This window comes from Pristis pectinata, chromosome 24 (assembly GCF_009764475.1).
Source record: "Pristis pectinata isolate sPriPec2 chromosome 24, sPriPec2.1.pri, whole genome shotgun sequence".
Classification (NCBI taxonomy): domain Eukaryota; kingdom Metazoa; phylum Chordata; class Chondrichthyes; order Rhinopristiformes; family Pristidae; genus Pristis; species Pristis pectinata.
Window position 1 is genome coordinate 29069000 of NC_067428.1, and position 16070 is coordinate 29085069.

The window sequence follows — 16070 nt, forward strand, 5'->3', positions numbered from 1 at the left end:
CCTTGGCTATTTTTCACTCTAAGGCTGTTACCAAAGAAGATGATCTTTCTGATGGTTTTAATAGTGTCATCTTTTCTCCACAACTCTTTAGGATTTTCTCGTGTCTCCATTCTTGGCATTTGTTTGCTTGCTGCTCCTGCCTGCTGCAGACATAACCTAGTTATTTTAGTAAGATTTTTATAGATGAGGCAAATATTTTTAAGCTTTTCCTGAAATACTCTTTTTTTTTTAACCAGCTGGCTATTGATTATCATTGTTTGAATCTTGGATGGGCAAGTCTGTATTCAAAAAGAAAGCATCTCTCTGATAGGAAGGTGGCTTTCATATTGAGAGAACAATAAAGGAGACTCCACATTATTTAAATCCTAATAATTGTAATGTTTTCATTGGCAGGATTCTGGTCCTGAAGAGGAGAAAATTGGGGTAACCGGAATTAAAAAATCAGCTTCCCCTGCTAAACCACGCAAGAGCAAGATAATTAACAAAGGCAAGAGAATTGCAGTTAAAAAAAGAGGGCGCCCCAAGAAAATGAGCACTGCAATTTCAAAAAGAAATACAAAGAAAAGCCAATCTGCACTGGATCTTTTACATGCTCAGACTCTATCGGCATCCTCGCCTCAGGGTAAGTTCAGCAGTCAGCTTCGCTTTGTTTGGTCTCTTGTGAATGGGCAAATAGCAAGCCCAGTAGTTACTTTTCTTTGTCTTTTGTCATTTTCACTTATGTTGACTAATGACACCAGAAAAATCTTGAAGTATGATTAGATTACTTGTTTCAGCGTGGTTTTTTAAACAAAATGCATTCAATATTTGTACTTCTAAATACACCATTGATAAGTTGCATTTAATTATTTTGAGCTGAGTTATGAGTTCATTGTGGAGAAATTGTAAGTTCCTCATAATTTCCAATGGCATACAGATCTCTGGTGCATTGTAAGCACAGTGTCTTATTGACTATTGTGTAACGTGTCCACTCAAGTTTTGGAAAGACTTGGGGGTGAATTAACTGATATTTACGACTAGTTAACAAAAAACATGGTGCTAAATTTAATCTACCAATTGATTTTATTTTGCATGTCTTTGAGCCTGTCTACTTTAAGTATTCAAATTAAAATAACCATTCTATTATCTACATGAGGATTCAGTATACACCAGCATGGATATAATTGGGATCGAGGAAATATTAGTTTACTGGTGAAAATATAACCAATATATCTAGACCTGGCATGGAATAGGACAGATCTAGACCTATTCTTTAGTAATTGACGACAAATACATGAAAATATTGATTATGCAATTGTGTAAAATATGGCTAAATGTTATGTTTTTCATTGTACTTTGGCGTAATAATTTGCTATTAAAATTTATTTGCACTTTTAAACTTATTATGTTGGCTTTGTTTCATGTGTAATAATTTGGGTCTGTAATTACAATAGATGGAGCTTAATGCTAATTTTGGCTTTGGCCACTTGCATTGTATCAATGTGCTGCTTCAACTTTGTAGCCATTTTTGGCAATCTTTGATAATGTAGTTGAGAAAGCCATGTGTATTTGTCTGGTGTGCCATTATTTAAATTGCATGGTCAATTATAACTGATATTCATAAACTTATAGTTCAGGAAAACCTCTAGTCCATTGCTTTTGTTTTTTCAGATGCATATAAGTCACCTCATAGTCCATTTTACCAACTACCTCCCAAAGTGCAACGCTATTCACCCAATCAGTTTTTACTGGGTCCTACACCACCTGCACTACAGAAGCTGCTAGGTGAGTAATGCTGCAGTTTGGTGTTTATCTGTTTGCATGGAAATTCATGCCTGCTCTGGACAGTCTGTAAATTTAATCTTTGTTCTCTCTGTTCTGGTCTTTACAAAGCTATCGTTACCTCCAACACTGTTTATCTAACTTGTTCACTGTCTTTATTTTATATTTGCTATCTATTGCTTTTATAATTGTTTTAATTGTCAATTTCAACTTCCAAAGTCAGTTAAATGCTTGAGGTTTAATCCGTATTGTTTTCACGTAAGATTATTATCTCATCCATTTCTCGCTTCAATATCTAAGTTTCTTCCAGAGTTAGTAAATGATAAACCTGACATAACTTATAATTAATTGAGACTTCAGTATTAATAAAGGCAAGATCATTTGTTTTTATAAATCATAGTTGCTCTACAGGTGAATATAAACTCTGCCATTTTGGGCCTTGATTATGATAGAGATTTGAATGTTGGAGATAGCTGGATTAAACATGTAGCCCTCTGGATTTTTTTTGTAACAACGTTGTTGTTTAACTCTCCTAATTCATCTGAGAAAATTCAAGAAACAAGCTAATCATATCCTTGCATTATCCATCTCATGGAAAGCTTTCAACTACCTTGCAGGCTCTATTCATTAGCATTCAATGTGGCCATGTTACCTCCCCCTGTTGTAACTTGCAAACCATTTGAATGTTAACCACTGGCACCTTTTGATCCATTACAAATTTGATTGCACGTATTCGGTAATACATCCTGAATTTATAAGGGAACTAGAGTAGGTCTTCAGAGTGTTGATAGTAAAATGGATCTTTCTTTTCCATGAGAACTAGGCATGATGAAACCTGCAAGAAAGCATAGTGTGGTTATCAAGTGAACTTGTATATAATTTGTCTTGAACAAAGTAGTTAGAATCTTGTCATTTGTGGTTATATATTCAGTTTGTGAAGTCTTTGACAATTTGCTGTGTTAAATTGCTTTGGATATTTAGAAGAAAAGATTATTTAAAAAGAGAACATGCAAATTGAAAGTCTGTGCTTCCTGCTTATTTTGGGTGGGGTTGGGTGATGGAAGGGGGAAGGTCAAGGAGGATAGGTGGTGGGGATGTGAAATGACTTGATTAAAAAGTGATCTGAGTAATATCTATTGATATCTTGAATTTTATTTGACTTAACATAGAAATAATATTGTATTTGGACTTGCCAAGGTGAAAATTCTTACTAGCGAAGTAAACTGTTAACTTTTAAGCCATTGCTATTTTATAAGGATTGTCAACTTTATGATTTGCAGTCGCTGATATTTTTTTTACTTCAATAGCTAGTTGTGGGGAACCATGTGAATTAAATGTTCTAATTGAAGTATGCGGTAGTCAGGGTGACTGACCAGTAGCCCACATGATGCTTTGCCTACAATAATGGACTGACAATTGTGCAAACTGTGAATGGGCATGTTAATGTTTCTGCCCAAATCTTTAATTTGAATTTTGTTCTTGATGTTCTGTACTGGGAACGATGTTAAAGCTTACTCCATAATATCCTGGCACAATTGAGTTTGTGTATCATTTGCAAAAAGTGAAACCATCAATGTCTTTTGCTGTAGTGCTGCTTTAAAGTTGTGTGGAAAGAGCTGGCAGATGTAAAACCCATCAGATTCCTTGCACATTATTAACCAGAAACTGGTATGATGTGACAGGTCTCTGTTACGGCAAAATCTGCAGATAGACCCTTGAAGCTGAGCAACCTTCATTTGATCTTGGCTGAAGATTGCAGTCTACAAGGCAAAAGTTTTCCCCCTTCTGGTTAGGCCAACCACATAGGATGCTGCTGGTAAAAATGATTTTATTTTTGACTCCATTACATCCAACTAGATAAGGAAAGGATTGAATACTTTTATACTGGTCTCTTTTCACCTTAAACTTCAATCAGGAAGTATAAAATAGTTTAGGTTGGGAGGACAAAGTGACAATAACAGCTGTTCATACTTGTCGTAGCACCTTTAGTGTAATAAACCATCCCTGGGTGCTTAATGATTGACCAAGTTTTGACTGATAACAACGTCACAAAGAAAGATTGGGGCAGATAACCAAAAGATGGCCAAAGCAAGTTTAAGGAGCATCATGTATTGCAATAATGTAGTAGAGTGGTAGACAGGTTAAGGGAACAAATCCCAAAGTGTAGTACTTACCAGCCAAGACATAATTATCAAGATAGACCTTTTAAATGCTGGAATGATGGAGACCTGTACCGGAGGAGTGCTGTTAAATTGGGAAGTTGTAGAGCTGGACAAAGTTGCAGCGACAGGAAGGAGTAAGGCCTTGCACGGAATAGAAAACAGGGATGAGAATTTTCGGATGTAACCAGGAGGTAGTGTTGGTCATTGAGCACTAGGCTAATGGTTATATGGGATTTGGTGCAAGTTATGGTACAGACAGTGCATCACATCAAGTTTATGGAGTGTTAACTGAGGCAGTTTGACAATACAAACGGACTCCTAGCCAATCTAGAAGCGACAAAGGGTTAGATGAGGGCTTTAGCGACGTGTCTGGGGGATGTTACGGAGTTAAAAGTTGGTGGTACTGTGGATATGTGGCCCAAAGGCTATGTTGGAATCAGCAGATGCAAAAGTTTGTGAACAGTCTGGTTCATCTTCAGCAATTGGCAGTGATGTGATGTGGAGTTGGGGAATGGGGTTTTCAGCTAATTATAATGACTTTGGAGCAGAGTCTAAGAATAAGTTTTTAAGGCATGCTTTGGAAGGCAGCAAAGAATAGGGGCCCAGAAATTTCTGTGTGAGCTGGGCAAGGTGCCTGAATCTATCATTGCTGCACATGATGGAGCAGAGCTCCTTGGAAGCAAACAGTCCAGTTTTGAAACCAAGCTGTGATGAGTAGCTGGAGGAATTGCTTGAGATGGGATTGGGACTTTACAAGGTTTAGAAAAAAGAGAATAAAATGTTGAAATAGGTGCAGAACTTCACTTGAGCCATGGTGCAACAACCAATCTGCTGGAGGAACTCAGCGGGTTGAACAGCTTCTGTGTGGAGGGGGGGGGAAGGAATTGTTCATGTTTCTGGCTGAAACCCCGCATCAGGACTGATCAGGTCTTGATGCTAACTTTCAACTTGAAATATCAACACGAGTTCTGATGCAGGGTTTTGACCCAAAACATCTCAACAGTACCTTTTCTCTTCACCCACAAACCCTCCCCGACCCCCAAGGGGAAAAAAAACAGATGCTGCTTGACCTGCTGAGTTCCTCCCATTAGATTGTTGCTCTAGATTCCAGCATCTGCAGTTTCTTGTGTTTCCACTTAACCCATGGTATTGGGTAAGGATGGTGATTTGGGGAATACAGAATTTAAAATGGATCTGTATGAATACAGTTGTTGGAATGAGTTAACATGAGTGATGCCAAATGCCAGCCAGAAGAGTATCGGCGATATTCAACTTCAAGGTAGTGAAGGCACATTGTGTAGATTTGATATTGAAGGAGAGAGACATATTACAGAAGTGAAGCTGAGCTGAATGCTAAAGGTTGCACTTGCCACAGCTTGAGATACAGCAGAGTAAGTTTGGTGAACTAGAAGCAGGAAGTGTTGATGGAAGGTGATGTGACTTCAGTGTTGTCATCCCTCGAGTAGAGAGAGTTTTCATATCTTGATAATAGACATTTGCAAGCATTACAGCGCAACCTTCAGTAACAGGAGTAGGATATCATTGTGGATGTTGAAGCTGTTTCTATGCTATGTAATAGAACAATACAGCAAAGGAACAGGCTGTAATCACCATGATGCCAGTTTAAACCGCACATCTTCTTGCATGTGGTCTGTCTCCCTCAATTCCCTGCCTGTTCACGTGTTTATCTAAATGCCTCTTAAACATTTGTTGTTGTATCTGCTACCACCACTTCCCCTGGCAACATGTTCCAGGCACCCATCACTCTGGTTTTTTAAAAAAAAAACTTGCCACTTGAATCTGCTGTAAACTTTTTCCCTCTCACCTTAAACCTATGCCCTCTAGTATTTGACACTTCCACCCTGGCGAGAAAGTCTCCAACTATCTGCCCTATCTCTGCCGCTCAGAATTTTATAAACTTCTATCAGGTTGCCCTTCAGCTGCCGATACTTCAGAGAAAACAATCCAAGTTTGTCCACCTCTCCTTATATCTAATACACTCCAATCCAGGTAACATCCTGGTAAACCTCTTCTGCAGCCTCTCCAAAGCCTCCACATCTTTTTTCTGTAATGTGGCACCCAGAACTGCACACAGTACTCCACATTGCAGTTGTATAAAACTTTGGTAAGGTCACATTTGATTTCCTGACTCTTAGACTGACTACTCCAACCGATGAAGGCAAACATGATCTATGCTGCCTTAATCATCTTATCTACTTGTGCTGCCACTCTTGGGGAGCTATGTCAAGAGGTGGAAAGTAGGTGACTGAAAGTGAACTGTAATTGTGCTGTAGAAATTGTATGAATAAAAGAAGGAAAGCAACATTCTGATTTAATATTGGCATAATAGCAACAAAGGTGAATTGTGCTAGACAGATATTTAAGGAGCATTGAATGTAAAGATAAGGGGTTCCAGGAAAGTGGATCATATTGCATTTCCACAGCATGATCTTTGTGGTTTTGATCAGTTCAGTGTTGTGCTGTGGATGAGGAAGCTGGCAACATTTGGAGGGAGAATTATTATAGTTAAAATTCAGTAGCGTTGAAGAGATTCTTTAAATCTGTTGATTGTGGAAAAGTTACATTACCAGTTCCTTTGCTTGTTCACTACAACCACTTTGGCCCATAGAGGGCAATGGACCAAACTGATTAATCCTGTTATTTTGCTTTTATTTGTTGTCTGCTTAGCACATTCTTAATAGGCAAACTGAAAGCTTTTTTTGGCAGTGTAGTGCAACTCTTTCATGTCACACACACTGGTGTAGATTGGTGGTGTACCCATAAAGGTTACCATGTCTTTGCTAAAATCATGCTTTTAAATTTTGAAATAGAAAATGCTGGAAGGACTCAGCACGTCAATATTTCCTGCTGAATATTTTGCAACAAGTTCTGTTTTTTAGATTTACAGCAACAGCGGTTTTTGTTGGCTTAGCAATAACTTTAAAGTTGAGAATTTTCTGTGCAGTATGGTTAATTGTGACTAAGTTAAATAGTTACTGCACAGATTGGTTTTGCTGAACTTCTATTGCTAAGTATCTGCTTATTAATATTGCTTTATTTTAAGCTTGTATTTTAAGTATTAAAGAACAACTTGTTAATGACAGCAACTAGGATTTCTTCACCAAAATGTCCTCCAAAACTTTGACTTGTTAAATTCAAACAGCAGTTTAAAGTTTTGAAAATTATTCTCCTGATTTAAAAAAAATCAGGTGCCTTTTTCCTTCTGTTTTGGCTTGAAGGAATGTGATCATTTAAATGATGAATTATATATAATGCATTAACTAGTATTGATCAAATTCAGAGTCTTTCAGGTTGCAGTATCTGCAGTTTATGGCATATATGAAGACACCTCAGTACAAGACAAACTTGCAGCAATTACTGGACCAGGAAAAGGTACACCTTTTGATTTATTCCACAGTAAAATTAGAGTACACCTGTAAAATGCTTCAAAAAGACATGCCAGAATTATGGACTAAGGTAACGTGGGCTGTAATTTGAGAATATTGGCTTTAGATGTGCAGATACTAAGATTAACATTTACATCAATGCACTCTGTACTAACTCAATGTAACTGCACTGTGTAATGAATTGACCTGTACGATCGGTATGCAAGACAAGTTTTTCACTGTACCTCGGTACAAGTGACAATAATAAACTAATACCAATATTTCAACATCTTGACAAAAGTGAGCTTTGGTGTAATATGTAGTACTGGCTCCCTTACAGATGTAGGGCCAGAACTTGATGTCCATGACAACTGCCCACTCCTGCCATTGACCTACGTGGTAAACTGACTTGTGCTTTTCACAGATGCACAAACATTGACTTTCAACCAGAACTGTAGGAAATACTGAGGTGCTGTCAGGCAGGAGGGTCCTGTGTGACCTTATGGGCAGGCCTCTGGCATGGAACAGCAGAAAAATACTTCGACAGATGTCTAGGGAGCCACCTGCAGGATGACGCAGCTGTCAAACTTGTCAAGGGGTTTGCTTTCTGAACGTAACTGATAATCAGAAAAGCTGCTAAAAGCCAATGAAAGAATTGTAAAATATCTTAAATAATTGAAAATAAAAACACTTAATTAAAATTTTAAACTTAACATGTTTTGGCCCAGTGCACGCATCACATCACTGCTGATCTAATTTCTCTCTAGCTCACACATCTCTATATTTTCTCTCTCCCCGCCCCCTTCCACACCCACACTTGTCCCAGCTCATTGTTGAGAACTTCCTTCTTACCTCCCTCTCCATCTCTCTTCTGTACCCGACTCATTCCATTTACGGCTTTTCAAATTTTTCTAATGTAATATGTTAACATTTTTCCTTAACTCATTTCACCAATAATGTTCACAAATGTGATGGGCTGCACTAAGCAAAATTCCCACAAGGCTGGGATGAGTGTGTCCCAATCCCCTTAAGCAGCTGTCATTGTATATTTTGGGTTAATGTTATGGGATTCAAAGACACCACAGGCAAATGTACAAGCACAGGAGAATGTGTTTGTGTCCTGTTAACTTCTGAATTAGCAGTACTTAAATTTACAGTTCTGGTAGTAATTGGATTTTGCTAACTAAAATCACTAGAGAAGTCTTTTTGTATCTCTTGCCTGAAAGCAAATTAGATTCAGCCTTTAATGGGCTGAGCCTTTGAGAGAGATCTTGGGGTCCAAGTCCATAGCTCACTGAAAGTGGCCATGCAAGTGGATAGAGTGGCAAGTTGTTTAAGTGCCTGGAATGGGCTGCCTGGGTGTGTGGTGGAAGCAGATAAGACTGTGGCATTTAAGAGGCCGTTAAACGCTGACTATGCAGGAAATGGAGGGATGTGGATCATGTACAGACAGAAGAGATTTGATTTGGTTTAGTTCAGCACAGACATGGTGAGCTGAAGGACCTGTACCTGTGTTGTTCTCTATGTAATGTGATCCACTTAGGAATTGATATAATTTTTGTTTGACAAATTTCAGAAAATACAATCGATGTAGGTAGCTGTTAACAAAAGGTAACAGTCTTTCTTCTTTTACAGTTGAAGAACATGCATTTAACAGGGACAGCACAGCAGCTGTTTAGACATTGTCAGACGCAGAAAGAAGAGGTCCGCCTTCTTTTTCAGCAAAAACTTGAAGAGGTATAAACTATACGGCTAAATCTGTAAAATGTAAAGCTACTTGCTAAGACCTGCATTACCTTGAACACAGGTGGTTTGTCTCTTTATTACTAAATTATACAAGTTTGTTAATACTTCAAGGGGAATCTTCGCAAAGCTCACTATTATGTATCATTGTGCTTTATTCCTGTGTTTGTATTGTACACACACAATCTTGATGTGAAGTAATATTTGGAACCGTATTCTTGCAGTTAGTTATTCCTATTTCCTTTAGAAAGCTTTCAGTATGAATCCTTGGCACACATTTAATATCTAAAATGCCTTGATTGAAAAGTTGACAAAGTAGGATAGGTGAAGAAATTGTCTAGCTCCTCACTATATGGGGCACATTATGTGAAACATTGCTCAGAAACTCATTATTGAAAAGAGTGGCCAGAATTAGCAGTTCGCACGAAGGGCACTTGCTTGCCTTGCACCTTGCTGACAACTGCCACAGATTTTTTTATGGGCTTCAGAGAGGAGACTTTTTCTAATTGGCATCTGTTTCAGTGTGGCGCTCTCTGCGGAGGCTCTGAGCAGGACAAGAAACAGTGGGGCTCTTCGAGCAGAACAAGAAACAGTGAGGCTCTTCAACCAAACGTTTTGAGGAATCTTCATTGAGACGCGCAGAGCCTTAACCAGGAGGTATAAACCTGGAAATATAAATTAGATTTAAATGATGTATGGAAAGCAAAAAAAAAATTGGACTAAAGGCAGGGGAAAAGGGATAAATTTTTATTTTTAGATCTCTAATTCAGGTTTTCTTTGACAGGTATGACGCTTGTAAAATTAATATTTAAAAGCCTGAGAGATTAATCAATTACCATGCTGTTGTAAGCTATCTCATTCTTAAATGTACAGATCTTGGCATTTCAAGTGGTTTTAGTGTAAATTAAGAGACACCTGAAATAATGCTCTAAAATATTATTACTTCTTATGGTGCATAGTCAAGGCAGAAGTTATTTTCTCATTTGAAAGCTTGTATTCCACTGAATTTGTTTACAAGCTTATTTAATGGTGGGTTAGTTTAAGGCTAGACTGTAGTGTTTGCATAAAATAATCAAAAGGAAACTTGTGGTCAAAATGTCCTTGAGTTTCATTTGAGTGGGGCTATAGAGATTTGTCAAGTATTGCCATGCCAGATTCAGCTGTTTTTGAGGAAATTCCTCTTCTCTCCCCAGTTTCATCCCTCAACACCTTTTTTTAAATCCTAAATATTTAATTACCATGATGTGTGTGCTGATTTCAAGACTGCTAACTTTATAGTACTTTTAAGGCTATTTGCTAAGCCAAGATTTTTTTTGCCTAGTCCTTTTGGTCATAGCTGCTTTCACTGTTAACTGAAATTGATAATAATTGCCTTCATTGCTAATTGCAAATATGTGGATTTTAAATTCTGATTTAATCAAATAATACTGGTTATTTAATAAAGGTACCTTGAACAACTTCAGCGGAAATCTTCAGCTATTATGTTGCTTCAAGTCCAGTCACTGAGTTGTGTTTGGGTTTGCCAATTAAAAAGTTAATTTTCTAAAGTATTTAATGGTTAGAAATGTACTACACATTTTAGAAGAACATTTGAGGTTTTTAGTAAATAATTGAATAAGTTCTTGTGTATGAACAGTAGTGAGGATTTGAGAATAGCTATCTCAGGTGTACAGCATTTAACATTTACAGTTACCACCTCGCATATTCTTTTTTCCAGTTGGGTATAAAGGCCATGACATTCAATGATTTACTCCAAGCACAGAAAGAGATTATTGCGCACAACAGGCAGCTAAAAGAACAGACAAAGCAGCTGGAAAAGGACAACGGTGACCTCAGGAAACAAAGTCTGCAGCTGGTAATTATTTAATGGGTTTAAAGTGCGATGTAATTAAAAATACATTTTTTTTTCAAAAATTCTGCTGCAAGTTGAGTTTTCTGACCAATTGAATTGTAATTAGAAAGCAGGTGTGGTAATATCAGTTTTTGTCAAACAGTTATAGTATTCTTAAAAAATGCCTCTGGTTTAAAAAAAATTGTTGCAGGGAATGCAATGCAAGATGCATCTTAATTTCTGATGTTCATCAGTTTGTTAGGAACTACTGTGTAAGGGTTGGTTGAGGAAGAACATTGTTCCATTTTCTTGTATTTTAAAACAAGTTAATCTAATAGATATGAAAGCTATGTAGCAGTTTTAAGGAGCAAGCAATATAAGACTTTTGAGATGCTGTAATTTTTCAAACAAATATAGACATGTTTATTGAGTGAGGGGCAGTTGATAGGCTTTTCACGTGGTTCATAAATTCTACAGCTGAAAGCGCGATGTGAAGAGCTTAATTTGGATTGGTCGTCATTGTCTTTGGACACCCTGCTGAAGGAGAAACAAGCCTTGAAGAGTCAGATCTCAGAAAAACAGAGGCACTGCTTAGAGCTTCAGGTAGGAGAGCCCCAAACTGTTCTGTTCAAGTTTTCTGGAAAATAAAATCAAACAGTGACTTTTTGGGATAAATTCCACTCTCCCAATGGAAAATGGAAGTGCCATATGGCAAAATTATTAATCAGGCTTGTGAAAGTGACAGCGATAGGGTACTCCAATTTCAGTGGTGATGGATCTTCCAGAATCGTTCATTAACCGGATTGGAAGTAAACATCCCTTGATAACTAGGAGCTGAGATAGACCTCATTCTACTCTAATTTGTCTTTGCAACATGTCTGACTAGGATGGTACTGACTGGAGAAAATCCTTATTCTACCAACGGTTCCTTTGTCTGCATCAGTGGTCCCACAAGCTTCATTTCTGAATCTCTTCCTAAACTCACCAGGGTTAATCAGCTTATTCATTGTCACGTGGTGCAGGCTTACTGAGTTTGTGCTGATTCCTATCAACCTGTGAACTCCACAACATCCTGACAAGTACCCCCCCCCCCCCCCCGAAAGAACCTACCACTCACTTGCAAACTGGGGGGTAATTTATGGTGGACAATTAGTCTATCAACCCAGATATCTTTGGGATGTGGGAGGAAAATGGAGGACCTGAGGAAAACCCACGTGGTCATGGGGAGAACATACAGACAGCATTGGAGTTTAGGATTGAGCCCAGGTCATTGGAGCTGTGAGGCTGCAGCTCTACTAGCTAAGGCACTGTGCTGTCCTTAAGGCGAAGAGCATACACTTTCAATCACACTTGTGTGTGCTTCTCAGAAGTTGGTTTGACGGCCTGAGCATATCAGTTTTAAATATTTTTATGAAAATTGGTTATTTGCACAATTTTCTTTTTACATGTGATCTTGTAGTTACGGGATTGGGGAACTTTACACATATGGCCCAGTAAGTGAGTAACTTTCACTGAAGTATTAAACATGCAGATTAAAAAATGAAATTGCTTCCTTTGTTATTAATGAACACAGTATTAAATTTGGAACAGATGCTTTGGCAGAGAACAACTGTATAGTAGTTGGCAAAAATGTTTGAAGGCAATTTACAGGAGTGTTACGAACAAATACTAATGCCAAACCGCACTAAGTCCTAGAGCAGATGTCAAAAATCTTGTTCTGGGTTGTTAATGGGAGTGTGGTGAAGAGGTAGAATTACAAAGCTTGAAGGCTTTGCTTGTTGTAGGGACAGGCCCCAGTGGAGAAGATGTTAAGTTTCTTCCGTGGGTTACAGAGCACAATGAGCAATAAACAAAATTCCATTTATATCTTGAGTAACTAGTTAGAAGAATTGTCTACTATCACAGAGTTAAAAATAAAACCTTGTAAAATAACAAAGCTGGTGAAAACTTGTGGTCATTTTATGGCTGTCATTTTTGACATCTGTGGTGCACATGTTCCACTGGTATCATAGCGGATTTTGATTCCATTGTGGACTGGATTTAAACCCTAATTTTAGGTGAAAAGGATTATTTCTATTACTTCACAATAATTGAGATTTGACTACATTACATGAAATATTTTAAGATTGGCAACCTCAAAGTGAAATTCAAGTTGCATTATTTTTCAATATTAAAAATGCAGGGTTATGGGAGAAGAGAGTCCCTGATCAAACTGCTATTGATGCTGACATAATTTCCATTGTCATTTATTTGACTTTTTCTTAAAAAATAACTTTGCATGCATTTATTTAGATTTTACATATGAAACTATATGTTTATTATTGTTCAGGGAAATATGGATTATAGCTACCTGTCCCCCCCTCTTTTCCCTCTGATACCATTAGATAAGCATTGTGGAGTTGGAGAAGTGTCAACGACAGCAAGAACTAATACAGCTGAAATCTTACATGCCATCAGATGATGTACCCCTTCAACTACGTCACAAAAACAAGAATTATGAAATGGATACAGAAAGAAACAGATTTCAACTTGAAATTGAATGTCCTAAAATTCCAATGGGAAGTATGAATGGTTTGAGCCCAGAACTCTCTATTAATGGAAGTGCAACTCCTTTTGAAATTCACAGTTCTTTAAGCCGGCCTTCTTCCAAATCCCATAATGTATACAACACTGCGTTTCCAGATCAGGAGAATGGACTGTGCCTCCCAAATTTTCCGAGCAAACACAAAGTGGACAGATCCTCAAGTCATTCTCTCCCTGACTATACCAGATTTTCTCCAGCCAAAATCGCACTTCGACGACATTTGAACCAGGATCATACAGGAGGGGGAAAACTTGCACATGAAGTACAACTGGCCTGTGCCCAGAGGTTAGTGATGGATAAGTGAAGAGTGAGGCTGAGCTGCAATGAAGTGTTTTGTTTGCACTCCCAAAAAGCAAGGGGAAAGCACTGCCCCCTATGGGTACAAGTTTTCTTCATCGTTTATTATGGAAATCTTCATTATTGCATTTATTAAATTCAGTGTGCAAATATAGCAGTGCTCAGTGTTGTAATCTATCTGTTAGGTTCAAGATTGGTAATTAAATACAAAATCCAAGGTTAGATATTTTTATTACATAATTCGGATTTCTAAAAATTGAACTTCTGCACGATTTTGACAGGATAAACTAGTAAAGGAAAAGTTGGGTATAAACTTATCAAAGATAAAAAGATAAGTAGTGGTTAAGCTCTTAAGATAAACTAGTAGATTGATGTTAATCATGACTTCATCCAAAAGAACTGAATTTTAGAAGGCAAATAACGTTTTAGTGTGTCCATGTTCATGGTAATCCTATCCCTACGTTTTCTGGCATTTTCAAAGAATTTAATTCCCAAAACCACACTAAGTTCTTTCCTGCCCAACTTAGAAAAGAAGGAATCTAAATCTGCATAATGGAGGAGAAATGTGTAGAAACTCAAGATAACACTCCAAGCACCTTGCTTTATGGCAAGATCAAGGTTTGCAATGCTGTAGCTTTAGAGAACTTTGAATCATAGGAATTTTACAACACGTTCTTAACCTTACGGAGATGAGCAAAGGTGCCAAATGTAACAACTTGTTTCTTTTAAGTGCATGATTCTGCAATCAGTTTTAATGCTATATTGAAGTGCAATAACCTAATGCGTTGCAGGATTGAAAACCTGAAAGAAACTGGCCTCCCACATCAGAGTCCAGGAGTTCCTAATGGTGTTCAGCATGGTTCCAATGAACAGCTGCAGCCATCGTCACCAACGATCCAGCAGATGGCATGTGAGAAAAGTATAGAGAAGGTATTATGGTGTTGTTAGTTTATGAAGCATGCACGGTGTGGTGTGATTCGTGTTGGCTTAATTTTTACAATTATGTCAACCCTTTTGTTTTTCACTTGCATTTCATTCTGCCTCTGCAGAATTGCCTATTTTATAATTCATCATGTATTAGTACACAATCCTTTCAAAATGTAAGTAGGGAAGAAAATTCAGTCTGACTTCAATTATGCAATATGTCACTATATGTAGAAGCATGATACTTGAGATTTAAAAAAAAAATGAAGTTGGGGTACTCAACGTCATCTAATACAAGTGGTTGGTAGTCCACACCAACATGATTAATTCTTCAATGAAGATCATACTTGGCCTGATTTTTTTTTTTCCCTCCCCCCCTGCCTTCTGGCAGTATTAACCAATCGTGGTGCAGACTGTCAAGATATTACTTTTTCAGCTTGGTCCTATTGAAACAGCAGAATAAAATCTGTCACTTCATGAAAAATCACCAAAGAAGTTCTCTGGTTACTTAAAACAACTGAGTGAGTTGAATAAGTCTGCATAACTTAAAAGTCTTTTTTAATTAATTACTGGGTATCCTGACCCAATGTCTCTTTAATAAACTGCTGTGGAGGGTAGGAAATCTGTGAAACTTGTAGTGTGACGTTGTTTTGCTGCCATATATTTTAATTGTGCTTGGTTTCCCATCCCTTAAACATCACAATTGGCCTATCCAAATGGACAATCATTAATTTCGATACTTCAGACATAACTTTTTGAAAATCATATTTGGTGAAAAGAATCACTTCCAACTGCTTGAGATTGTGACGATTGCTAAATTTCGTTTTAAAAGGGTAGCAATTGCAGATACCTAGGGTCAGATCTTATTGGCCCAGTAGTCCCATCCAGAATTGTCACACGTGGCCCCCGCATAGTCACACTTAACTTGCTGCCCTCTGCACCCTGAGTGCAGTGATATCCTCTGAGCAGTGCAGTGAGGGGACCCACCACTGAAGTGCCTCGACATCTATAACAGCTGCAAAGCTAGGGCTGGGTTTTGGTAGCAGTGAAAGTTTAGTCAAAAATTTAAAAGTTTTTATAATTGAATTTAAATACGTTACTGAAACACTTGCAAATAATTAAAAGCACGAAGTTCAAATGATTAAATAAAGGAACATGTTCCCCTTTTCCTCCTAAATTTTTTTTTAAGAACATAAGAAATAGGAGCAGGAGTCGGCCATCTGGCCCGTCGAGCCTGCTCCGCCATTCATTAAGATCATGGTTGATCCGGCTGTGGACTTAGCTCCACCTCCCTGCCTTTTCCCCAATACCCTTAATTCCCCTATTATGCAAATAATCTAACAGTGTGTTAAATATATTTAATGAGGTAGCCTCTACTGCTT

At 37.8% G+C, this 16070-nt stretch overlaps 1 protein-coding gene across 2 annotated transcripts in view; it reads left to right on the forward strand.

The window, feature by feature from the left end:
* Positions 1-16070, forward strand: part of dot1l (DOT1-like histone H3K79 methyltransferase) — a 91629-nt gene that overhangs the window by 48500 nt on the left and 27059 nt on the right. For both annotated transcript variants that reach the window (XM_052037599.1, XM_052037600.1), the window contains exons 14-21: positions 394-622; positions 1651-1764; positions 7225-7316; positions 8945-9046; positions 10770-10907; positions 11361-11486; positions 13268-13752; positions 14556-14694. In XM_052037599.1, coding sequence (XP_051893559.1) covers positions 394-622; positions 1651-1764; positions 7225-7316; positions 8945-9046; positions 10770-10907; positions 11361-11486; positions 13268-13752; positions 14556-14694 — 1425 coding nt within the window. The remainder of the gene's footprint in view (positions 1-393; positions 623-1650; positions 1765-7224; positions 7317-8944; positions 9047-10769; positions 10908-11360; positions 11487-13267; positions 13753-14555; positions 14695-16070) is intronic.